Source organism: Cherax quadricarinatus, chromosome 37 (assembly GCF_038502225.1).
Source record: "Cherax quadricarinatus isolate ZL_2023a chromosome 37, ASM3850222v1, whole genome shotgun sequence".
In the NCBI taxonomy this organism is placed as follows: domain Eukaryota; kingdom Metazoa; phylum Arthropoda; class Malacostraca; order Decapoda; family Parastacidae; genus Cherax; species Cherax quadricarinatus.
The window spans coordinates 6,543,552-6,571,301 of NC_091328.1; the positions used below are offsets into that span (position 1 = coordinate 6,543,552).

The following is a 27,750-nucleotide window of genomic DNA, read 5'->3' on the forward strand; positions in this document are numbered from 1 at the left end:
TTACTAAAACATTTCAGCCTGTTGTGTAGCTTGGTTCATGTTGCAAAGATATGGAAACTTTTTAGAAATGTGAGCTTGGTCATGGAAATAAGATTGTATAACTAAACTATGAAAAATAACATGCTCGAGTTTCTGCTCATCTTTTATCAAGGTACTGTCATTTCTAAGAGTAACAGTTGTGTGTTTTATCACAAACAGCTGCACGTGGTCGAGGTCGAGGAGGCAGAGGTGGGAGAGGCTGGGGTCCTGGTGGTCCTATGAGAAGGTAGATCGGCTGTTGTAATTCACATGTCTGTCATGCTCTCATTTCCAATGTTCATTGGTGCCATTTGTCTTGTTGCCATTGAGAGCATGATACTTAAAAGAAATCTCCATATACAAGTTTCTAGTGCGTACTTTACATTTATAATTTAAGGCCATGTGCTTTATTTAAAAAAAAAAAAGTTAAATGATTGATTTTTAATTAAAATGATTATTGTTTACCAAGTCTCCTCAAAGAGTAATGTGTATACCCAATTCAATTTTATAACCCTAGCAGTTGCAGTTCTCTTGCATCCAATTAATTAATTAATTAGTGTCCTTTGAGCCAACTCAGTATTTGAGGATTTATCACATTTGTACTGAAAATAATGCATTAAATAGATTTTTTTGTAACTGATGTAGTGCAGTTCTTTGACTCCTAGTATTTTTTATTATTTTAAAGAAAGTGATGGAACCTAATTAGACACCATTCATTCCATAGAAATAGTTATCTTTTCTTTTATTCAATGAAATGTGTTGCAATGGGTAAAAGAAATCTTATATTTCAAAAAATTATATTCTTACCCTTTGTCAAAAGTAAAAGTTTCTTTATTATATCTTTTTTTATTTTTCCTGATAGTGTTTCAATGTGCAACTCTTAATTCTTAAAAAAAAAAATCACTTTTCCAGGTTATGGAAAATGAAGATATTGGCTAATGTGACCTGCCAAACAGTTAATTTGTATTAATAGTTTTCACATGTTTTTGATAGCATGATGTTACCATGGCTGTTTAATGTATGGTATTTACAATATAGATGGGGTTGTGAAAAAAGTAAACACTAAGGCATAGTGAAGGTATGTGGGATTGAACGATGTTGAATCTGATACAAAAAGGAAGTTTATCACATTCGCACTGCTGATGATGCAGTTATTTTAGAGGATTCTGAAGACAAATTACAAAGGTTGGTGGATGAGTTCAGGAGGGTATGTAAAAGAGGGAAATTTAAATGTGAATGTAGAAAAGAGCAAGGTAATGAGTAACAAAAAGTGTAGGGAATGATAGCTTGAAAGTCAGATCGGGGAAAGTAGATGTATTTAGATATTTAGGAGTAGACAAGTCAGCTGATGGGTCTGTGACGGGTCATCTTTCAACAGACCGGCCATATCCCACCGAGGCAGGGTGACGCAATAAGAAAAACGAAAGTTTCTCTTAAAATTTTGTAATTTATACAGAAAAGGTTAGTAGCCTCTTGCTCCCAGGAGTTTAGTTGCCTTTTATGACACACATGGCTTAGAGGAATTCTGTTCCACTTCACCATGGAGATAGGAATTAAACAAGAACTGGTAAGAAAATAGAAGAAAACCCAGAGGGGTGTGTGTATATGTATACTTATACATGTATGTACAATGCCTGCACTTTGAAGGAGGGGTTTAGGATATTGGCAGTTTGGAGGGACATCTGAACTGTCGTATCTGAACTCCTCTGCAAAGACAGTGATTATATATGAGTGATGGTGAAAGTGTCGATTTTTTTTTTTTTCTTACCCTGCCTCGGTGGGAATGGCTGACATGTTAAAAAAAAAAAAAAATGCATGTATATGTATAGTGTGACCTAAGTGTAAGTAGAAGTAGCAAGACGTACCTGAAATCTTGTATGTTTGAGACAGAAGAAGACACCAGCAAACCTACCCTCATGTAAAACAAGTACAGGCGTCCATTTTACACGCAGGACAGTAGTAATTCTGTGAAAGATAGTGACCTATAAAATAGATGGGGGAAGGGGGTGATTGGTTTGTTGAAATATTTATGGAAAAGTTTATCTGTGTAAGCAAACAGGATGCACGAGAGTATGGTGGTGCTAACAATACTACACTGTTGATCCTTGAAGAGCAGTAGTTTGAACTGCAGGTAGGGGTGTGTAGACCAAGTGTTTACAGTGAAGCATAGAGGTGGACTATTTAGATAAGAGTGAAGAGGTTTTTGTTTCATTTATGTATTTGGAAAAGGTATATGATAGGGTAGCAATGTGGCAGATGTAAACGTTGCATATATGTGGAGTAGGTGCTAGGTTGCTGAAAGCAGTGAAGAGTTTTTACAAGGATAGTGAGGCTTGAGTATGTATGAGAGGGGGAGACTGTTTCCCGGTAAAAGTAGGCCTTAGACAGGGATGCATGTCACCAGGGTTGTTGAATACATTTATAGATGGGGTTGTAAAGGAAGTGAATGTTTGGGTGTTGGCAAGAGGTGTGGATTTAAGAGAGAGAATCTAACACAAATTGGGAGTTGTCATGGTTACTTTTTGCTGATAACACTGCTTTTGGGAGATTCTGAAAAGTTAGAGGTTGGTGGATGAGTTTGGAATGATATGCAAAAGGAGGACATTAAAAATGAGCATAGAAAAGAGCAAGGTAATGATAAAAAATTTAGGTAATGGAAAAATTGGATAATAGAGTGGAGGGAGGAAGTGAATATGTTCAGATATTTAGGAGTGGCAGTTTGGAGGGATATGTTGTGTACAATCTTTATACGTATATGCTTCTGAACTGTTGTATTCTGAGCACCTCTGCAAAAGCAGTGATAATGTGTGAGTGTGGTGAAAGTGTTGAATAATGATGAAAGTATTTTCTTTTTGGGGATTTTCTTTCTTTTTTGGGTCACCCTGCCTCAGTGGGAGACGGCCGACTTGTTGAAAAAAAAAAAAAAAATTAGGAGTGGACTTGTCAGCAGATGGGTCTATGAAAGACAAGGTGAACCGATTCTGTGGAGACAACATGAGTATAGTGGTAAAAACACTTACACGAGTGTGAAGCATAGGTGGTGAACGATAACACAAGAAGGCTGGAGGCAGTGTTGATGTCTTCGTCTGAGGGCAGTGTGAATATAGTGTAGAGAATTCATAGCTTGGAGATTAGGAGGAGGCGCAGTTTCTAAAGTATTATCCAGAGGGCTGAGGAGAGGTTATTTATGTAGTTCGGACATTTAGGAAGGATGGAACAAAATAGGACTTAGGAGGGCGTATAAATCTGTGCTGGAAGAAAGGTGGGATAGGGGTTGTCCTAGGAAAGGTTGGATGGAAGGGGTAAAGGAGGTTTTATAAGTGAGGGGTTTGGGTTTCCAGCAAGCATACACGAGTATTAGATAGGAGCAAGTGGAGAGACAAGTGGTTTTTATGGCTTGACATGCTGTTGGAGTGTGAGCAAAGTAACATTTGTGAAGGGAAGCAGGTTAGCCAGACTTGAGTTCTGGGGGTAGGAAGTACATTGCCTATGCTCTGAAGGGGGGTGTTTATATATTGCACTTTTTTAACTGTAGTATAAGTGCCTCTGGCAAGACAGTGATGGAGTGAATGATAAAAAAACTTTTTTTTGGGTCACTCTGCGTCAATGGAAAAGGCCGATGTTTTAAAATAAATAAAAATTAAAACGAGTAAACTCTGATAAAAACTTTGGATTTTATGGTGTTAGTTGGTGAAAAAATTATCACTTATTGGCAGCAATGGCATCAATGCACCAGCAATATTTAGGCTTTCCAATTTTTTTTTCCCCAGAGACAGGGTGGCTTGAAAAGAAACTTTCATTATCATTCACACTATTACTGTCTTGCCAGAGGTGCACGGATGTGACAGTTCAGATGACCCTCCAAACAGCACGCATCTCCACTCCTCCTCTAGAGTGAAGGCGTTGTGTGTACAACCTCTTCTCACTTAACAACAGTTCTGTTCCTAAGACCACGTTGATAAATGAATTCATCACTAAGCAAGGAGCATATTATAATGATAGTGGGTTTGTGTTGACCATCTTTGATATTGTTTTATGTCATCTGTGCACCATTTATAACATTTCTAGTATATTTATAAATGTTTATACAGTAGTGTACTGTATACTGTAATAAACAGAATAGAGGAAATCGGCTCTAATATATATGTAGGTATGCACACTGGTCAGAGAGTCCGTTGTAAGTCCGAGTTGTCAGTAAACGAGTATGTTGCTAATTGAGGAGAGGTTGTACTTCATACCTCCAGGACTCAAATCCAGCTAACTGGTTTCCCCCAAGTCCCTTCACAAAATGTTACACTTATCACACTCCAACAGCTTGTCAGGTCCCAAAAACCATTTACCTACCCTCACTCTTATTTTTTTTTTTCTCTAACAGTGTTAAATATTTAAAACATGACTTTCTAGAAGCATTGCTGTAAAGAATGCTCTGGAACAGGTATTTAGACCTTATCATTTACTGTATAAAGAACTACAAGGTAAAACAAACCACTGGTGTGACAGAATACCTGCAACAGGTAATTGATGAAGTTGCTTTTAGAAAGCCAGTCTTCAACATAACATCAAGTTGGCTTCAAAGGTAACAAATACTGAATGGTATTAATGTAACCATATTTAAGCTACATTTGTGGTTTAGTGCATAGTTCTGATTGCAATTATTATTATTATTGTTTTATTACAATCAAAGGGGAAGCGCTAAACCCATAGGATTATACAGCACTTGTGGGGGGGGGGGGTGGAAGGTATTCAGGCTTAATTCGGGGAACTGGAGCACAGATCCAATTCCCTGGATCAAGAGCCCCTCACCAGATTGTAATAATAAGCTACATCTACCTATCCTTTTCCTCTTCAAGGGGGATTCCTTGTTGTGGTGAAGAGGCTCTTGGTCTGAGGAATCAGACCTGTCGGTCTCCTTCCTCAGACCGAACCTAATTACCCCCCTCCCTATCCCATCCTCCCCGTTTTCCTTTCCTCCTCCTCCCCCCCACCCCTCCTTTTTGGCCTTTGGGATTTCTCCCACAGGCGCGCTAGTTCCTAGGTAGGGGAAAGGATACCGGGGTCCATCCCATTCCGTTGAGGTTCTTGGCGGTGGAGTAGTTTGCCATGGAATCTGGATCGCCTGGGGATGTCCCGATCCCTCTCCGGTATCCCGGAGTAGTTTTGGGTGTCTTTCGGGCGACGGGTATATCTCTGGAAGCCACCTTTCGGATTCCGGGGGTAGTGGCCGAAGGAGGTATGCTTTGTGGCGGATATCCGGCCGCCCTCTCTTTTGTCCACCGAGGTAGCTCGGCAGATGTGAGGTTGCTATCCCGGATTGCTGTTTACTGGTATGAAGGGTAGGTTATGGCACGGGTTCCATGCTGCATCTGCGCTACTAGCGGTGCTGAGGTCCTCTTGGGCGCGGAGGGAGATTTCCGGCCCTTTCATTCCTCCTGGGAACTATTCCTCCCCGCTCCCCCCCTTTTTTTTTTTTTATTTATTTTATTTTTTTTTATTCTTTTCTTTTTTTTTTTTTTTCTTAAAAACAAAAAGCAAAGGAGTAACCTAACCATGGAGAACCCAATCCATGAACCCACTACCCCCGGGCCCCTACTTGATACCGCACCCCATTCTGACCCTGCCTTGTTTTTAGACCACTCTTCGCACACTCCTGATGCCCCTGTACCTCTTGCTGGTGCTGTTTCCTCACCCGCTTCAGGTACCAGGGCTTCGACTGACTCCTTCGATTCGTCTGACCTCCGCTCTCCTTTAACTATGCTTCCGGCCTCTCCCTCTACGGTACGGCAATTTTCGAATTGCCAGCCCATTTCATGCCGGACCAACTCCGGTCCTTCTCCTAATCGCCAACGTCAATCTCCTGATGATGCTCCTTCGTTACCTTCCCATTCTACTCGGAAAAGACCGACACGTCATGCACTCCCTCTCCACGCTCAGTTTCGGACCACACAATGGACTAAATTCTTTACTTCAAGACCGACTTCTTCTGCCTATCTTTCTGACCATAGTACAATGGACCCCCGCATAACGATCGCCTCCGAATGCGACCAATTATGTAAGTACATTTGTACGTGTATGTTTGGGGGTCTGAAATGGACTAATCTACTTCACAATATTCCTTATGGGAACAAATTCAGTCAGTACTGGCACCTGAACATACTTCTGGAGTGAAAAAATATCGTTAACCGGGGTCCACTGTATTGGCAAAGCGCTCCTGCGTCATGTTGGTAGAGATATTTCATTTCATGCTCTCAAGAGCGGTACGCGCATCGTCACTGTCCAGAATGCTACCCAAGCTCATGATCGTTCTCTCTTGTAGTGGTACTGTCATTCTGCCCCATACCATAGTCCAACAATTTCCAGTCATGTGGCAATGACATTCTTGAACAGCTGGAACTCCAGGATCTCCCAATCCTCAAAGTAGACACTTATGTCCTTCCTGCCCGTGGGCGGAGACGTTACCCTTGCAATGTGGCTCGTTTAACTTTTGACAGCCGAGAACTCCCGTCCTCTGTATATGTCGCGGGATATCGGTTACAAGTTCGAAAGGTGATACCTACACCGCAACAGTGTAGAAATTGCTGGCGTTTTGGTCACCCAGCGAAATATTGCAGATCTATAGCCGAATGCCCAGTCTGTGGTGCCGACGACCATTCTAATACATCTTGCAGTCAACCTCCATCTTGCCTTAATTGTAATGAAGCTCACCCTTCGTACTCCCGCCGTTGCCAGGTCTACTTAAATGAACGTGAAATCCGTTGCCTCAAAGAGGCAGAAGGTCTCCCTTATGCTATGGCAGTTACTCATCTCCGCCTCCAAGGGAGACTACCCCGTGTTTCTTATTCTCGTGTTTCAAAACATCCCCCGAATTCTGGGGTCCCATCTTCTGCAGCCTCCTCTGTTGTTACCCCTCCCATAGCCACTCCGGCATCTAATCCTTTTGCTGTCCTTGGCTCTGACGTCCCGACTACACCTCAGTCTGTTCTCACATCTTCGCGTCCTTCCTCACAAGCCCTTGGATGCTTTACTTTCATAGTTCCTTGATAATGTGAGTAGTCACGAAAGCGCTTGGAATTTCTCTATTCTTTCAGAGTGGTTGTTTTGCAATATGTTCTTTATATCTCTCTCCTTCTCGAGCATTTTCTATCCCAGACTTTGCCTTTCTTGTTTCATCCTTACCACGACCACTTCTGTTACTTGGTGATTTTAACGCCCACCATTTCCTCTGGGGGGGTCTCATTGTGACTCGCGTGGCATCCAGTTGGAGGCTTTTCTCGCCTCTCACCCCCTCCATGTTTTAAATATGGGTACTCCCACCCATTTTGATCCTCGTACTCATACTCTCTCTTGCATCGATCTATCAGTCTGCTCTTCCTCCACTGCACTAGACTTCACCTGGTCTGTTCTACCAGACTTACATGACAGCGATCATTTTCCAATCATTCTTACTTCTCCTTCATACTCACCACCTTTCCGTAGCCCTCGCTGGCAATTTGATCGGGCAAATTGGGACCTTTACTCGCAGCTCACTGCTTTTAGTGAGGTTCCTTCTTCATCCTCCATTGATGAGCTCCTACACCTCTTCTCGACGTCAGTTTATGCCGCAGCTTCTCATTGTACACCCCAAACCTCAGGCAAGCATTCTCAGAAGTGCGTGCCTTGGTGGTCTCCTGCTTGTGCTTGTGTAGTACGTTTGAAACGAGCTGCATGGGGCAGGTACCGATACAATAGAACCAATGAGAGACTTATTGATTTTAAGCAGAAGCGTGCGATCGCTCGCCGTGTCATCCGTGATGCTAAACGCACTTGCTGGCGAGACTGTTTCCACCATCACCTCTGCTTCCTCTATGAGTGCAGTCTGGAAAAAAGTGAGGAAATTGAGTGGCAAATACTCTCCTGACCCGGCTCCTGTTCTACGGGTTGCCGGTATTGATGTAGCAAACCCTCTTGATGTTGCCATTGAAATTGGCACTCATCTGGTCCGTATTTCCCGGGGGCTCAATCTATGCCCCTCGTTTCTTTTTTCAAAGTCTGCCAGAGAGTTAGTACCCTTGGACTTTGCTTCTCTCGGAGAAGAACAGTATAATGTGCCTTTTACACTTCAGGAACTGGAGGCAACACTCTCAGCTTGCCGATCATCGGCAGCTGGACCTGACGACATTCATATTCGTATGTTACAACATTTACATCAGTCAGCCCTTGTAGTCCTCTTACACCTCTTCAATCTTACTTGGGCACAAGGAGTTCTTCCCCAGCTGTGGAAATCTGCCGTTGTTCTCCCTTTCCGCAAACCGGGTACCACAGGACATGATGCCTCCCACTATCGTCCCATTGCTCTTGCTAGTGCAGTTTGCAAAGTGATGGAACGTCTGGTAAATCGCCGTTTAATGTATTTAGAGACACGCAACAGTCTCTCCGCTAGTCAATATGGCTTTCGTAAGGGCTGTTCTACCATAGACCCCTTACTACGCTTGGATACGTATGTTCGTAATGCCTTTGCAAATAATCACTCAGTTATTGCCATATTTTTTGACCTTGAGAAGGCATATGACACAACTTGGAGGTATAATATTTTGGCCCAAGCCCACTCCTTAGGCCTCCGAGGCAATCTACCATCCTTCTTTAAGAACTTTTTAACTGACAGACACTTACGTGTTCGAGTCAATAATGTGCTTTCCCCGGACTTTGTCCAAGCTGAAGGTGTCCCTCAGGGATGTGTTCTGACCACAACATTTTTTCTCCTTGCTATAAATGATTTGGCCTCTGTTCTTCCACCCAATATTTGGTCATCACTCTATGTTGATGACTTCGCTATTGCTTGTGCAGGCGCTGACTGTCATCTCATTGCAGTTTCTCTCCAGCATGCGGTCGACCGTGTTTCCACTTGGGCCACCACGCATGGGTTTAAATTTTCCAGTACCAAAACTCGCCAAATTACTTTCACTAGACGCTCTGTCATCTCTGATCATCCTTTGTATCTCTATGGCACTCGTATCCCCGAACGTGATAGTCAGGTTTCTAGGCCTTCTCTTTGACTGTAGGTTATCCTGGAAACCTTACATTACCTCTCTGAAGGCAACTTGTCACAGCCAGCTAAACCTTCTTAAAACCCTTGCTCATCTTTCCTGGGGAGCTGATTGTCGAACTCTGCTTCGCCTACATTCAGCCCTCGTTTTATCGAAACTTGATTATGGTGACCAGATTTATTCAGCGGCCTCTCCTGCTACTCTCTCTAGCCTTATCCCCATCCATCACCAAGGATTACGTTTATGCCTTGGTGCTTTTCGCTCTTCCCCTGTTGAGAGCCTCTATGCAGAAGCGAATGTTTCATCCTTGTCTGATCGCCGTGATGCCCAATGCCTTCGCTACTATGTACGCTCTCAGGATCTCCACAATCCTTCCATTTATAGAATGGTCACCGATATTAGTAGACATTCTTTATTTGTTCTCCACCCCTGTTTGCTCTGTCCCTTTTCTCTTCGCCTACATTCGCTCTTGTCTTCCCTTCAGTTACCACCTTTATATGTTCATGTAGCATCTCACTTTTCTCTACCCCCCTGGGAAGTTCCAGCTGTTCGGGTCTATTCTTTCTCACTCCCTTGCTCGAAAGCCCAACTGCCTACGGTGGCTTCCCGCTCTCTTTTTCTTGATCACTTCCATTCTCATTCTCATGCCATCGCTTTGTACACAGATGGCTCTAAGTCTTCAGACGGTGTCGGATTTGCAGCAGTGTTTCCGGACAGCGTCGTGCAAGGGCATTTACTATCTTCGGCTAGCATTTTTACTGCTGAATTGTATGCCATTCTTGTAGCACTTATTCGTATCGCATCTATAACTGTGTCATCATTTGTGGTAGTCTCAGACTCCCTTAGTGCTCTACAGGCTGTACGAAAATTTGATACATCTCACCCCCTAGTTCTCCGTATCCAACTTTGGCTATGCCGTATCTCTACCAAGCATAAAGATATTGTTTTTTGTTGGGTCCCTGGTCATGTCGACGTACAGGGCAATGAACAGGCAGACACTGCTGCGCGGTCAGCAGTACATGACCTACCAATTTCCTATAGAGGTGTTCCATTTCTGGACTATTTTGCTGCAATAGCTACCCACCTTCACACCCATTGGCAACAACGTTGGTCAACTCTGCTCGGTAACAAACTTCATTCTATTAAACCGAGCATAGGTTACTGGCCGTCTTCTTGTCATCAGTGCCGAGGTTGGGAGACCACTCTCTCCCGCCTTCGCATTGGCCACACTCGTCTTACTCATGGGTATCTCATGGAGAGGCACCCTGTTCTGTGAACAGTGTCAAGTTCCAGTATCGATTAGCCACATTCTGTTAACTGCCCTCTCTATCAACGAGCACGCAGAATTTACCTCCAACGTCGTCTTCGTTTTACTACTCTCTCTTTACCTTCCCTTCTTGCTGATGGACCCTCCTTTAATCCTGACTCTCTCATTGACTTCTTGACAACGACTGATTTACTCCACAAACTCTGATGATGATAACTTTTGCACTCCCCTCAGCCCTTTTTAGTTCAGTCTCTTGCTGCCCTTTACCCTTTCACCATCCACTGTCCCGCTGTTATCCGTAACCTATTTCTCATCCATCTCCCTTTTGCCACCTGATGCCCTCGCTTCCTTCCTGCCCTGCAGCGCTGTATAGCCCTTGTGGCTTAGCGCTTCTTTTTTATTGTAATAATAATACCCATCCTTGTCTCTGAACCTCGAGTTGATATTTCACAGAGCATCTTCAACAGAATAGGTAGTATTATTATTACAGTCAAAACTTAAGTGGCAAACCCACGAAGGTCTCAAAATTAGGTAGAAAAAAATATTTTTTCAAAAATTGATACTGGAGAACTTGCTTGGGTTTTTTGGATGTTGTTGGAACGCAATCCAATTTTTTCCTATACACTACGTTCTTTACTAAGTCATAAATCCTAGGTAGTACAGATTTCAAGAATGTAACCTTTGCAAATTATAAATTTCCACTGTGCATAATGTTTTTAAGGTAATTTAGGAATACATTCAGGTTTAATGCTTAGTGTGATTATATTATGACTATAATAGGAATACATTTAAAAAAAAAAAAGTGTACACGAGCATGAACAAATACCCTTTATTGCATTAATTTTATGAAAACTTATAAAATTATAAAACATGTAGTCACATACAAATACTGTATTAATTTAAAAAGCTGTGTATACTTTTCAACCAAGTAATACCATATAAAAATGCAGTGATATATATATATTACATATAATTACCAAATTATCTGGATTAAGTGTGATACATACATTTTGTGATGTCACAGTAGTTGTCATTTCCAATGTACTTTTAAATATATTTACTTTAAGTTCAAAAAATTTCTCATACTGGATGGTAGGGAAAGAAAATACTTTTAATTCCTCTGGGGAGAAACTGGCAGATTTTTTTTCTGTAAGTACATTTCTCTTCAAGGCTCCCCTGCCAGTTGTCAATACTAGAGGTGGTACCTCCCTATTTTATACATGTACAATACATTCCCCTTAACCCGTAAACGGTCCAAGCAGATCTACGTTCACATGTGTAGTGCTCCAAAAGTAGATCTACGTTTTTTTGACATATTTTCAAATATAACAAAAAAAAAAAAAGAATCGAAGATTTTTTACACATTTTCAAATGTAAAAAAAAAAAATACTTTTTTTACATACTTTCAAATGTTGAAAAAACGTATATATACGTTTGGACCGTTTACGGGTTAAGGGAGGTTTCTTGATGCTGATAAGGGGCTCTTGGTCCAAGGAATTAGACAACCTTACTGTGTGTATATATATTTAGCATTTTTTTTTTATTGTTATTTTAGCATTATTGCTATACAGACTGTGTTAATATATTCCATATTTTCTTTGTAACCAGTGAGAGGTAAGCTTTGTACACATTTCTCTGTTGACCTATGTACACACACCCGAGGGAACCCTCAACTGAACGTGGTTTATATAAAACAAGATTGGACGGAGAAAGACTGTAGCTTTATAGATGAGAATCTTGTTAAACAGGAAGTCACAAGTGATATGAAGACTTACAGATTTAATGCCCCCTCAGTGAATGTAATAATATTTATGAATATAATGATAATTATATTCATGTCCTTGATGTTGAAAGGCTCTTGCTCTTAAATTTAGGGTGAAGTGCTTAACCCACAGGGGGCGAGGGGTTATATAGCACTACGAGAATGTTAAGTAATCAGGTTTGATCCAGGAAAGGAAAGAACAGGGCCAATTCCAGCATCGAGAAACTTTCCCTGAGGGGGTCCTGATCTTAAGAAATTTCAGTTACTCCTTCATTGGATCTAATTACCTCCCATTCCCCATGTACTGCTGTAAGAGGTTTAGCATTTCCCCATGAAATATAACTATAATTATATGCATGTAAATAGTTTCAAAAAATTGAGCAGGTACAGTTTCATACAATTCCAAAGAGAAAAGCCTATGGCAGTATACCTCCATATTTGCAGTGTAATTCTATATCTGGATTTATTTTCTGGTGAAGGATATGCATATATAAAAGAGAAAGTGCCACACAGCAGCCAGGTAAGCCAACAAATGCTAATTACTTAACTCAATGATTTTACAGAATAATGCCTTTACTGTTAGCACTTAGTTAAAAACCTTTTGTATATTTGTTTGACAGAACTGTATGACCCTTATGGGTTTGGAGTTTGATTTGTTATTAATATCTTAAACAATTTAAATTTTCAAGGTTCATAACATGACTAGCATAAGATACAAATTTAATGTGTGAACTGGACCTCTCCACTTGTTAATATGGTGCAGAAATTAAATTCCAAGATAATTTTATGTGAAGTACACTACTCAACTGGTGAGATTTTGCTCTACTCTTATAAACTGAAAACATTTAGGTCTCAAATGTCATCTGTGCAGATTCTTACAGACACTAAACAGAATAATTGCTGGCTTATTGCATAGATTTCTTCGTTGTAAGAAATTGCCTCACGGTAAATTCCCTAGTGTTGATAAGTTGTCCTTAGATTCAAGGGACTGAATGCCTCCTATACCCCAGGGTTTAGCACTTCATTATAATTAATGCCCCTTTTGGGTTTAGCACTTACCTTGATTATAATGTAAATTGTTTGATAGTCGAGAGACCACTCCAAAATTGGGTGCCATTTATTAGTTGTGGTATCTTGGGTTCTATCATACCTACTCTTAATACTATTCTGAGCACACTTAATGTAAAACGTTGCTGGGGAGTCTGTTGGTTTTATATTTATGGTCATTCGAGAATTGCAACAGTAAACTTAAACAGCATAAATTAACAACCCCTGTAAATTTCATACTATGACAGTTTCACCATTTGTAGATTGAAGATGGTTACCTGAAGGCAGCGTTGTCTCCAAGGTACTGGTGGAAACTGCAGCTGACAGTGTGTCTGTGGAGGTGTTGTGGAGAGTTGAGGTGGAGAGGGCAAGGTTGTCATAAGCATGTTGGGGCAAATCGCTGCTCTCGTCTGGGCAGGTGGACTCAGATGGCTGGCGGACCCTTAAAGGCCGAGGCTGAAATTCGGGGGGATTCACTATGTCCTCAGTAGGACCCTTTGATGACATATTCACAGATGACCGGTTTGTCCTCGGGCTGTGGTGGTTACTCTGAGTGAGAAAACCAGGATTTTTAGATAAAAAGAAAATGGTCATAATTGATAGATAGGGACCGGGAAGTGTGTTAACCGAATCCCATGTTCCCCTAGCATCTGGTGGACCTGCCATCTGTTCTCCCTTGTGATGGGGCTAGTGTTAACCATCTGGGGTTTCAATATGAGCAACAGTAACATGGCTAAATCCCTAGCAACATCATTGGTCAAAATTAGAATGCGACTTTTTGTCAGTAACTGCTTTATTATATTTTCTCTTTAGCGCTCCACACTACCCTTACTGGCTGCCTTTTACATACTCCTAATCCTCACTGGTATCTGATCTTTGCATATTTCATCTTTAGTATATCCGATCCCACAATGCTGTATGACCCTTGTGGGTTTGGCACTTAGTTTTGATTGTAATAATATTCAGCGAGGGGAGAAAACCTTGTGCATCAAATATCTTGACAGACTAGCTAGACAAACTAATTCCTTTCAGAGGATAGCCTCGATAGACAGGTTTGGTATCTTATTTTTTTTTCTCCACATGTTATATATAGTGCATACTAAACATTCAAGTGTTCCCACACTTACCTGGTAATTAGCGATCCTGACTACAGTGGAGTTGTGATCAACACCGTTGCAGGGTTTGTTTGTCACTTCCTTTGTGTCACACTTGTTTTTGAAGAGCACTGGAAGGCGAAACTTGGGAAGCGAGTTGGTGAAATAAAGGAAGAGGCCCACCATGGCGACGAAGAGCAACAGTACCAGGACCAGTAGTACACCAGTCATAACTCGCAACTCGCTAACTGCTGTTTCCATTGCTGCCAGTCCTGAGGACATATCAATCATAGTTTCAATGTCTTTTATATCTTAGTTCTCCCCTTCACAAGGATTGCCGTCATGCTGATGAAAGGTTCATTATTTTTATCGTCAAAACTAAGCGCTAAACCCACCAGGGTCGTACAGCAATGAAAATTTCATGATCCAAAATGTTGTAATTACCCTCCTATTCCTCGGATTAAACCTAATTACCTCGTATTCGAGTACTGCATGATCCTAACAAGTTTATTAACCATTCCTCTCAAGGGAGGTTCCTTGACGCTCTTGATCTAGGGAATTTTATCTGCTCCAGTTCCCCGAATTAAACCTGAATACCTTCCATTCCCCCCCCCCTCCATAGGTGCTGTATAATCCTATGGGTTTAGCGCTTCCCCATAATTTTATAAGAAGTTGAACTAAGATTAAAAAACTTCGTTGAAATAAATAAATAAATATATATATATTATATATATATATATACATATATATCTCTATATTTTATATATATATATATATATATATATATATATATATATATATATATATATATCGATCTGTGCTCCAGTTCCCCGAATTAAGCCTGAATGCCTTCCACATCCCCCCCCCCAGGCGCTGTATAATCCTCTGGGTTTAGCGCTTCCCCCTTGATTATAATAAGACTAATATATATATATCCTTGTGGCTTAGCGCTTCTTTTTGATTATAATAATATATATATATATATAGGGAGGTACCACCTCGAACTGGCCTAGGGACCCTCATCCCTGAAATGCTGGTGATGGGCTATTCATTCATGGATTTGGACTTCACCCCCTTTCCCTTGAATCGATTTTTAATGCCTCCTATTCCCTAGGTGGTGTGAGATCCCCTACAGATTTAACACTTTCCCGTGATTAAAAAAATCCCTTGTTACGCTGATTGCTTTATATGGAGTTGGGGGGGGGTAAAAGGCATTGAATGGCTATATTAGAAAAAGACGTCTAGTTATTATAGGAACCTCTCGCTCTTTTTAGCTCCCTCCCAGCACACCACTTAACTACTCAAACTGCTAATTTGGTGTAGGGAGGCTCCCTGGTGCGGGTCTTGGTCAAATGACCAGCTCATTGCTAAAGTGTATGACATGTAAGTTTAGCGCTTGGTTTTGATTATAATTTAGTTGAGTATGTGCCAGTCTTTTTCGAAAATAATCCTGTGTGACTGAGTATATCAGAAAAAATATCCTGCCTGATTGGAAGTCCATCGTGTGATAAAGTATGAGGGGGGACTATTCTGCGTGATAGGAAAATCATGTCACGAAAAAAAAAAATTACACGACTGGAAAACCATCCTGTGTGGTATTAGATTAGCAGTTCTTCCTCTAACCTAAAATGTCTTGTAAATACTGTGCATCTAATTTTGGTAATACAAGATGTATTATGCAGGAGTGTACCGTGTTTGAGACCACCGGCACTATCAACTGACTCTGATGGCAATTAATATGTTCAGTGATACTGTAGCGAGAGAGGACAAGTGAAACAAAAACAGGTTAGAGGAATGTTGTAAGATGGCGGATGAGTCAGGTGTTGGTGGGTAGGTGGGTGCGCCTGCCCGCTGGCCTACTGCTTCCAATGATCCAAGGAATTGATGAATAAGACATGAGCAACACGATGGGGGTGGAGGGGGTAATCTAAATATATGAGAATGATTAAATTAATGAAAATCACTAAAGCGGTGGGGGTATCAATTAGCAGTGCACGGTAAGTGCAGAAGAACTAAATAGTTACGAATAACCACGATGGAAAAATAAGAAATTTAGGGTGGGCGCCTTAAATCAGCTGTTATTTAAACCCTTAGATGTGAAATTTTTAGATATGGTCAGATTATTACACGAGGAAACACTAGACCTTTAATTGTCATAGAACACCTGGGTAATGGGAAATAATCGGGTTTGATCCAAGGAAGATGACAGCTCCGATTACTTGCACACAGGTTTTCACCATTAATGCACTGTTCTTGATCAGCGAGGGCAAAGTAAGCTTGTCAGGGCGTTGAAGGTGAGGTTGAAAATAAAGCGGACGTGATCTCTAATAAATGTTGCAATCACTCACAAAATGTTGGAGTGGCAACATGATATGGCAGTTCTCACCAGACTCTCCTTTCTATGAGCTGGCCATGACTGAGGTCTGGTGTGACCAATACGCAGTGGCAAGAATGCCGCCAATACAAAAACACACATTGTAGAATAATCTTTTATTGGAACAAAGTTTCGCTCTGTGTAAAGCTTTATTATTACCAAACCTAAGCGCTAAACCACCAGGGGTGTAAAACTATAATTTGATTAAAACCCCTTTGTTTACCACTTCAGACCAATGACAGCCAAAGATCTTAACAAGTGCCGACTCAGGACTGGGATACAGTCGAAAAAGGACCCCAATGGAAATAAGTCAGTTTGACTTTTCTGAATTATCCTAATTAATCTACGCACGTGTTGCTACGTATGATAATTTATATAACTATTTGTGTACATATACCTGAATAAACTTACTATCGCTTGTGAACTGCGGTACGCGCAGAGAAGTTACATGGATATTATAGCCTTACACACCTTCAAACAGATAGTGATGATGGTTATTTTATTATTATTATTATTATAATCAAGGGGGAAGCGCTAAACCTGGAGGATTATACAGCGCCTGTGGGGGGGGATGTGGAAGGCATTCAGGCTTAATTCGGGGAACTGGAGCACAGATCCAATTCCCTAAATCAAGAGCCCCTCACCAACATCAAGGAACCTTCCTTGAGGGGGTTATTTTATTAAAAAAGCGCGATACCCGTGTGTGTCACGCAGCTCTAAAAATTGATGCTGGTGAAGGGCTTATGATCCATGGAATTAAAGCTAGTCATCCCTTTCTCGGATCAGAACTAATTTCCTCCCATTCCTCAAGCACAATGACCCCCATGAGCAGCGCTGTATGACCCTTGTGGTTTAGCGCTTCTTTTTTATTATAATAATATGACCCCCATGAGTTTAGCAATTCCCTATAAATATAATTTTGTATTTTCTGAAGATTCGATACAGCCAAAGGCTTAATGTAAATGACATGGAGAAGTGAAGAACCGCTGGTCTACATAACTTATAATATAATGTAAAAGGTTTATAAAACCGATATGTTGAAGAATTAGACACTTTTGCAACATTTGGGAATCTATTGTGTAAGCGCCTCGCCAAAGAGTGGCTTCCTTAGTCCGGTACAGAGACGAATGGTAGAAGATGAGAATGAGTAATCAGTCCCTCAACCTATAGTCTGTAGATGAATGGTTCAGAGAACCGACAAGTTGATAAATTAAACACATGGGCAACACTTGGGTATCTTTAATGAGGAAACGTTTCGCCACACATCACCTTGGGATCTTAATACAGGAAATTCTTCACTTGCCTAACCCTTGGGCATGACCTACTTCCACATTGGACAAATGTGATACTATCTACGACTGCTTCACCTCTCCTGCCTACAGTATATAAGCCACTTCCTACATATGCTGTATTCTTCTCAAGATTGATGGACTGATTACTTCAAACACCTATTCTTCACCATTCTCCTTTGTATGGGCTGATAAAGCCACTGTGTGGCGAAACGTTTCTTCATTAAAGATACCCAAGTGTTGCACATGTGTCTAATCCATAGTCTGTGTTCACCACTTTTCTCCAGACTGATGAATTGAATACATCGACTTAAAGCTAAGGGACTAATTACCTCAAACTAATCTTCCACCATTTATAATGTACCGGACTGAAGAAGCCACTTGGCGAAATATTTCATCAATCAAGACTTCCAAATCGTACAAAAGTGTCTAATTCACCACTTGAATTTAGGTAGTCTTAAGAACATAAATGATGAATTAAATACACATTAATATTATAATCAAAACTAAATGCTAAACTCACCAGTAATTACTTACACATATAACCCGTACATAGGAGAGAGAGAAAAGCTTACGATGACATATCGGTCCAACTTGGACCATTTACAAAGTCACACAACACATAAGAGTTCATGTCCATTTAAGTTCATGTAGTCATCTCTATGTGGTGACCCCTAAGTGGCTTCCAAAGAAGTGTTGGAGTTTGTACAAGTGATGTACCGTTTTCAGCTCTATGACAAGGGCAGGGCGAGTTTTCTTCAGGTCAAGTGGAGTACCGCTTACAGCCCTATGGCGGGGGCAGTCCTATGACAAGTGCGCGGCGAATCTTGCAACTCCATTTCAGCCATTCCTGGCACTCAGGTCAGGCCGCAACCCAAGTGCCAGAATGACTTAGAGATTCTCTGAAGGTGTATTAATACCTGCCGTGTTGTGGATGGTCTTGCTAAGCTTCTGATTGAGTAATGATGTTCATGTAGGTTTGCCAGGAAGGGTCCTGACACGGTTTTTCTCCATTTGGTGACCTGACAGTGGTTCCTGAAGGGATGTCGGCGTTTGTAAAAGTGATGCACCATTTACAGCCCTATGGCAGCGATACGGTGAGCATTCTTGTCAAGTGGAGTACCACTTACAGGACTGTGTGAGGAGCCAGTATATATATATAGGTGAAGGGGACAGGGACAAGCCCAAGAGAGGAAGAAAAAGTAGTAATGGTAAGGCTGGTAATGGAAGAAGTGATAGTGGTAGTAGAAAGTAGGGAGAGTAGCTTAGTGGCACAAGAGAGAAAGAGGAGTGAAGGGTGAAGGGAGGCAATAGTAATGGTAGTATAAATGGAGTGGTAGTCGTAGCAGTAGAAATGGGATCAGTTTAAGGGTAAGAAAAGGGGGCACTTCAGGAGAGCTAAGGGCCCATAAAGGATAGGACCAATAGCACAAGGGGGAAAAACTTAGGTAGAAGAAAGGAAGACAAAGACAGAAAATGAAAAAAATAGGAAAGGAAAAGAGATTGGGGAGGACGAGAAGAAAGGATGAGGTTAGGTCACGAATGTTCTGAAATTTGGAGCATTTGACAATGTTATGAGAGAGGAAAGCATCAACAGAGACAAAGCCACGACTAGGATTAATACATGGAAAGTTGTGTATAAGAGATGCTTCAACAAGAGAGAGACTGTGAAGGCGTCTTGTTGCAGCATCCCTTTTACACAGCTTTCTTTGTGCAAATCTTAGTCCTGGCTCTGTTGACTCATTCCTTTTTCATTACACTGTCAAATGCTCCAAACTTCAGAACACTTGTGACCTGACCTGATCCTTTCTTCTCCTCCTCTACCTCCTCTCCTTTCCTATTTTCTTTTTCTGTTTTTGTTTTCGTCTCTTATGCAAAGTGCGTTCTGTCCTTCAGTCATACCCCCATCCCTTTCCCGTGTGTTTGGTCCTACCACTCCGTTTCTTCTACTACCATTACTATTGCCTCCCTTCACTCCCCTTTCTTGTGTTACTAAACTACTCTTCCTACTTTCTATCACTATTACTTCTACTATCACTACTAGCCTTGCCGCCACCACCACTGCTCTTCCTTCCTCTCTCGGTCCCGTCTCTGTCTCCCTCGCCTATATATACTGACTCCCTCAATCTTTTGTGTTAGTTTGACTTTGTAAATAGGCCAAGTTATACCGAAACGTCATCATCAGCTTTCCTCTCTCCTATGTGCGGGTTATTTGTGTATTGTTCCAGTCACGGTATTGTGCTTTTTTGTTCTTGATGAATTAGACCTTGTAGCAATGTGGATATCAGTAGAGAAATATACTAAATGATAGCAGTAATGATAACCTTTGGAAAATAAGCTCTGTACGAATAAAAAGAAATGTCACTCCAGGAGAGGCTTTCACAGATGTTCATATACAAAACGGTAGTATCTAAGTACGCCAAAAAATTATTTAAGAGCGATTGAAAGTCCAAGATTATTTTTATGCAATATGACTGATTATATGCAATATGACTGATTATATGTGACCTAGTTTTCCTGAAACCGGTTATCCGGACTGAGTTTCTAGAGATGGGAAGTTCGGCACCTGCACTTTGAAAGACGAGTGAGGATGTTGTGGTTCAATGAGTTACAGGATCATGACTGCACTTCTGTGAAGACAGGTGCAACAAAACTAACCATAATATTAGTTTAAAAACAAATGCACTACGAATTTAGTATGTGTTGTGACCAAGGAAAAGGGGATGAAGGATTATGAAGGGAGAAACCTCGTTGCCTTTCTAATTTTAGCCGCCTTCCTCTAGAATCAAACCTAATTACGTTCTATACCCTAAGTGCTGAATAACCCCTACGATTTCGCGTTTCCTCGTGAATAATCAGCTTTTATATCTTCTAGAGAGGCTCCGGAGCTAGATCTCAACAGTAATGTTAGAGGTAGGGGTTACCTAGCTGGTGCATTAAGAGAGATTACCTAGCTGGTACAAGTGGGCTCTATCCAATAACACCTACTAAACATGTTAAACTAAACTAGCCTAAATTATTAAATAATGCGGCGTCTGGTTGTCTTTGTTGTGGACGTTTCGCCATCCAGTGGCTGGCTGGATGGCGAAACGTCTACGATAGGGATGCCCGGGTGTTGCGCATGTGTCTTAATTTCATCTTGTCGGTATTATATACCATTCTTGTACTACTACTACCACCATCTCTTCCTGCCTATATATAGCCGTCCTGCTCCACTTCTGGTTAGTTTGACTTTGTCAATGGTCCAAGTCGGACCGAAACGTCGTCGTAAGTTTCTCTCTTTTATGTGCGGGTTATTTGTGTATCTAAATTATTAGTCATTTAATGAGTCAACATAAAACTTGTCACAAAGTTAACCTAAAACCTCAGTTAAAGAACCTAGCTAACACCGGATGACAAGATATATTTGGCGTCATGTCTACCATTTAATGTTCTTTACAAATTTAAATTTCGTGCCATTAAGAATTCATTTTGAGCTACCCAGACACGCACAGTTCCTCTCAGTTTCAAATCTCTTCAGTAGGTGTGGAAGGGAAAGACACTAATACTGGTGAAGGACTCACACCAAGGAATTTTCACTGCCCTCCCTTTCCTTGGATTATACCTGGTTTCCTACATTCCTCAGGCACTGTTTGACCCTTACTAGTTTAGCACTTCCTCGTGAATATATTAATCAGGTTCCAAAACTGGAAGTCAATATTTAAAAAGACTTGGAAACTAACATTACGCCACTCAGTGACCCCAGTGGAAATGAGTCACATTGTCTAAATTTGCTGAACTATCTTAAATTCAATTCTAAGTAATTTAATACATAAAAAACTGCAAGTTTAAAATCATGGATGAAGCCTACATAAACATCTACGCCATAACTCATGGAATCTTCAGTCACCACGAAGAGGGATAGTATCACTTGACCTCCATTGCTCTGACCATGAGCGGGTGTTACCTGCCCACCAATGAATTCAACATGAGTGTTACATTCATTGTTTTCGACACCCCTTTAAAATTCTATTGTTGAGTCGTCGAAATCTATATTGAGGTTACAATCGCGTACGTGACAAAACTTAACATTTTAAAAATTACTTAACCTAATATTTCTGTTTATACACAAGCTTGCTCACACATATACCATTGTCTCTTACACATATATACCTTCCCCGGACACTGCTTGCAATGAAGCGTATGTACGTCCTTCTCAAGGTTTCCTTTTTAGCTCTGACTATTAAGCTATTATTAGTGTTACCTGGAGAGGGTTTCGGGGGCCAACGCCCCCGCGGCCCGGTCTGTAACCAGGTCTTGTGGTTGTGAATATTCTATCAACAAGTGTTCTTATAAGGAACTTGAGTTTCTCCTCAAGCCTACAGTCTAGGTTACTTACAGTGTCACTGTTTATTCTTATTCCTCAGTATTTGTGTTCACAGAATTCAATATTATTATACTGGGAAGGGACGATGCCACTTTTTACCGATGCCGATACTGATTACGCCAAAAAATAGCTGATACTTATCGATATTAGCATCAATACCGATACCATCAGTATTCTAGACGAGAGAGCACGCAAGTCGAGTAGTGTCACGACTGGTATTATTTTTCTTGTATTGAAAGTTCTCATTAAATCCACCCTGTCATTTTTCTGGCCTTCTGTACCTTTATGCTACATTAATGCCTTTTCGATGACGTGTGTGTGTGTGTGTGTGTGTGTGTGTGTGTGTGTGTGTGTGTGCTTGTTTATGTGTGTGTACTTACACCGAGAATTTAAAGAATTTAAATATTTTATATTTGTGTTTAGGTGATATATAATGGCCTTACACCTAGCAAACTAAGTAATTAACTACGCTAAAAATATTTGTATAAATCAATGGATAAGTTAAAATAAGGACATGTGAAAGCCAGACCTTCCCACAATTTGGTAACTACTGTGCACTCTCTACAGAATTCATGGAAATTTTATATATTCGTCTGAATTTTCTTTGCTTTTGGTAAGAATGTATCAAAGTCGAAAACCAAACTGAACCCAAACCCACTTTCAACGTCAGAGGGTAGATGCATGTACTCGCCTAGTTGTGGTTGCAGGGGTCGATTCACAGCTCCTGGCCCCGCCTCTTCACTGGCCGCTACTAGGTCACTCTTCCTGCTCCATGAGCTTTATCATACCTCTTCTTAAAACTATGTATGGATCCTGCCTCCACTACATAACTTCCCAGACTATTCCACTTCCTAACAACTCTGTGACTGAAGAAATACTTCCTAACATCCCTGTGATTCATCCGAGTCTTCAACTTCCAAATGTGACCCCTTGTTGCTGTGACCCATTTCTGGAACACCCTGTCTCTATGTAATATATAAATAAATAAATATATATATATATATATATATATATATATATATATATATATATATATATATATATATATATATATATATATATATATATATATATATATATATATATATTGACTTGTTGGCAGCATGTGCGCAGCTGCCAGCCGCGTGACTCATCCTGTCAGTGCTTACCTTACTCTCACCTCTCTACTCTCTCACCTCTTTCTTTACTCTCTCATTACTGCCAATAGTCTCACCTCTTCATATACTTTGCTCTCACACGTTTTGGCACCTCACACTACTCTTATTATCCTAACCCGGCACTAATCTCACAATTATTATTATTATAATAAAAAAGAAGCGCTAAGCCACAAGGGCTATACAGCGCTAATCTCACAAGAGAAGTGTTGCTTCTGACTGCCATAGTTCTGGTTACAGTTGTTATCCAAATTTGTTATGAAACAGAATCACACCATTTAACCTTCAAGGACGTCATGGCTGAGCGGCTCTCAAAACTATTTTTTTTTATTTCTACATTTCATATAATATGACTTTTAGTCGATGGTTACATTACTGAATGGTAGTTTTACACGCCCTTCAAGGTGCCCTGATGCTGAAGAAAGGCTCTTGATCAAAGGAGGGAAAATGAAGATCCTTACATGAAACCAGATTACTTTGCATTCTCCATTGGTTACTGTAAAACTGAGATGTGCACTTGTATCTGGTTGCTACAGGTTATATGTGATATCTCAGAGTATAGCTGGGACCTGCATGTTAAGTGAGGTTAGTGGTGCTTCCTCAGGTGATAGTGACGAGTATTGCATGTGAAGTGTCATATTCTGCCTTGTGTGGGAAATCACTAACAGCCTGATTAGTCAGACACTGGACATCGATTAGCAGACGAGGGATCGAACCTCCACAACTCCTTGTGCTGAATGACCCACGAGGATTTAACGTTCCATGAAACAGTGTGGGGAGCACTTCTCGCTGGCCTCTATATTGTCACAGTATCATTCGTAACTTTTCAAGGGAATGAGAGGCTTTGATAGGCGGCACGCGCCCTCCTCCCCTTGATGGGACATGAACCAAAATGTTTTAAATGGCCATATAGGGTAACGGTAATGACCTTGTAGTTCCATCCATCACCACCTAATTACCGGATAATCAGTGCTCGTTTATGTTTCGTGGTGCGAGTAGGAAGCCACAATCATTAAAGTCAATTTGCCTCCATTAATTGGGCACAAAATGTGTTTCTAATTGAGTGAGACGGATGACGCTTCTGAGTTGAATACGATGATCCACTTACAGATTCTAGGAGTAATGTTGTGATTACTTCACTGTTTGTGATGGCGTCTTATCCCCTTCAAGGGTGCCTTTAATGGTGAAAATCTCTTGATTCAAGGAATTTTAGTTACTTTCCTTTTTCTTGGATCAAACTTGGTTACCTCCCACATGTCTCCCCCTGGTGCTGTGTGATACACATTTATCACTTCCATGTAACAACAATAATAGTACAACAATAAGAGTACAGCTGTGAAAATATTGTCAGGTTATGAGTTATCTTACTATACAAACTTATATAATTGATTTATCAATAACAAGCCAGGCCAAACTTCAGTCTAATTCTATCAGCTATTGGTGATGTTGGTTATATTTTGAAGTCCCCTGGTGAGTACTGTGCGGTAAGGCTAAATTAATTTTCCACACGTCACTGACGCCGCCCACCTTCATATCCCTCATCCACACGCCCACATCTTTTATCCCCGTCCTCACCTGCACGCCCACGTCTCAGCACTACGTAGTAGTTATCGTGAAGAATGAACCCTTTGTTTATCTACAGGTTCGTTTGTCTATGTTTACTGTGTTCCCTGTCTGTGCTCCGTGTCTGTTTGCTGTCAGTGTTCGCTGGTGATAGTAGTGGCTTTCTCTTCACCTCACCAGTTTTCTGGCTTACTACTCACCATTTTACTTAGTTTGTCTTCATCTTTTCTCCGCCTTGACAATGGTCCAGAACAGATAGAAACTTTTTCTTCTGCAGTTCATAACTTACGAATGAAGGGACACTGCAGTAGGCTTATCGGCACCTACTGTGCAGGTCCAGCTCACACCCACTCGCATACCCGCCCAACCTATATTTAAAACTACTCAAAGTTCTTGCATTGATGATTTTACCTGGGAGTTTGTTCCACTCGTTTACAACTCAAATACCAAACCAGTACTTCCCAATATCTTTTCTAAATCCAAATTTCTCCAAGCACGAGTCCTGTGGAAAATTGCATTTATCTGAATGTATCATTATGTACATAACAGTAAATAAACAAAGATAATTATTGTGCCTTTTTTTGTTATCTAAAGATAATTATTATTTATCAGTTAGACAAGTAGGAATTTGGGACACCTAGGTCGCAAAAAAATGTCCCCCTTCGATACCTACCACTGTCATATCCACAAGTTGCTCTGGACCTATTAATTATAAATAAAAGATACATCACCAGGAATTCTGGTAAATATATAAATTTGTGGACTGTATATTAAAAATAATAAATGATTATATATATATATATATATATATATATATATATATATATATATATATATATATATATATATATAATATATATATAATATATATATATATATATATATATATATATATATATATATATATATATATATATATACATATATATATTTATACAACAGAAGGAGAATATATCTTAATCATAACACTCACCAATTTGACTGGAGATTAATGTGTATCATACTCAGAAAACCTCACTATCTATGAAAATAACACTGGCCAGAGTTAAACATAACAGACTTATCTGAGGTTCCTGGAGCTGTCTTGTCCAGCCGCCTGATATCTCAAGTTATGCAGGAATGCACATCCAACAATTTCGCCTCCTATTTGAGAGGTGTCAACCCAATTTTAACCTCTAGAGCACGAAAAATTCTTCCCATTATACACTACCGTTAATGTCCAATTCAAGCAAAATGGAGAGTCCTGTCTGCGCAGGCGCAGGTCCAGTTTCTCATTTTCCATAATATAATTCTTTTAAATACAGTATGGCCATCTATTTCTGGAAAATATGTACATTATTATTATTATAATCAAGGGGGAAGCACTAAACCCGTAGGATTATACAGCGCCTATGGGGGGATGGAAGGCATTCAGGCTAAATTTAGGGAACTGGAGCACAGATCCAATTCCCTAGATCAAGAGCCCCTTACCAGCGTCAAGGAGCCTTCCTTGAGTGAGGGGGAAAAATATGTACAGTATTTTCCACAAGTCCCATATTGGATATTTTCAACACGTTAATTATATCCACTTTGTTTATTCCTAATTCCCAAATTCAAAGTCTTTCCAGAGAGTGTAAATTCAGTGCCTTATTTTCTAATACATGGAATCAGCTTCGTCATCCTTGTTTGTTTGTTTTCCAGTACATTTATGACAATCCTATAATATGGAGACCAGAAATGTGCAGCATAATCTAAATGATACCTTACCAAGGCTATATAAAGTTGATAACCTTAACACTTCTATTATTTATACTTCTTGATATGAGGCCAAGAATTATGTTAGCTTTATTACGAACACGTATGCAATGTTGTCTTGGGTTTAAATTTCTGCTAACCAGAATTCCTAAATCTTTTTAGCAGACTATCTACATTATTAGGCTTATTGTCACAGTTATTTTCTTTTCTTGGAGCCTTACACTTTTCTATATTGAACTGCATCTGCCACTTTGACCCCAACATCAACCTATCCAGGTCATCCTGTAGCCTTCCAGTGCCCTCATCAGAAATTACCTGATGGCTTATTTTAGTGTCATCAGCAAACTTACCTATGTCGCTATTTATTCCCTTATAAATGCCGTTTATGTAGATTGTAAATAACAAGGGTCCTAATATGGCACACCACTGGTAATAGGTCCCCATTCTAATTTCTCCCCATGTACGCACTGTTGGAAAAAGGCACTGCAAACGCTAGGAAATTTTGCTGGATATGTTTTGGTCCTGGGATCTCGGTGACCAAGATCCCAGTGCCAACACCTTTCCAATAAACTGTCCTAGTGTTTGCATTTTTTTTTCCAACAACCGGTTGGTGTCATACAATTTTTATCTGTGTTGCCAATCTGTCAGCCATGACTCGACCCAGGAAATAATTTTTCATATACCATGTGCCGCTACTTTCATGTCTCCTGTGTGGAACTCTATAGGCATTATTGTAGTCTACATATACAATATCGCATTTTATTTTGGTTTACCGCCACGAATATCAAAGTGAAAAAAATTAGTAAATTCGTAATGAAAGAATTATCCTTTTTAAAACCGAGTTAAAATTCATCAATCAAATATCTTTCAGGTGACTTCGGACCGCATCAGTAATTATTAATTCCATCAAATTTCTCACAATTAATGTTAGGCTAACTAGTCTATAATTTGAAGCTGAGGACCTATCTCCCACCTTATACATGGGTATCGCATTTCCCATTTTTCACTTATCCGGTACGATACTCATTTGTAGCGATCTGTTAAAGAGACAAACTTATGGTT

General features: G+C 40.4%; 1 protein-coding gene across 10 annotated transcripts in view; it reads right to left on the minus strand.

Annotated features, from left to right (window-relative positions):
- Positions 1–11,112: 11,112 nt before the first annotated feature.
- The window catches only part of LOC128701617 (uncharacterized), a 90,512-nt gene continuing 73,874 nt past the window's right edge, over positions 11,113–27,750 (minus strand). For all 10 annotated transcript variants that reach the window (XM_053795456.2, XM_070091845.1, XM_070091844.1 and 7 more), the window contains 2 exons: positions 14,242–14,480; positions 11,113–13,663 (listed from right to left, as the gene is read on the minus strand). In XM_053795456.2, the coding sequence (XP_053651431.2) occupies positions 13,349–13,663; positions 14,242–14,480 (554 nt within the window). In that variant the 3' untranslated portion in view covers positions 11,113–13,348. The remainder of the gene's footprint in view (positions 13,664–14,241; positions 14,481–27,750) is intronic.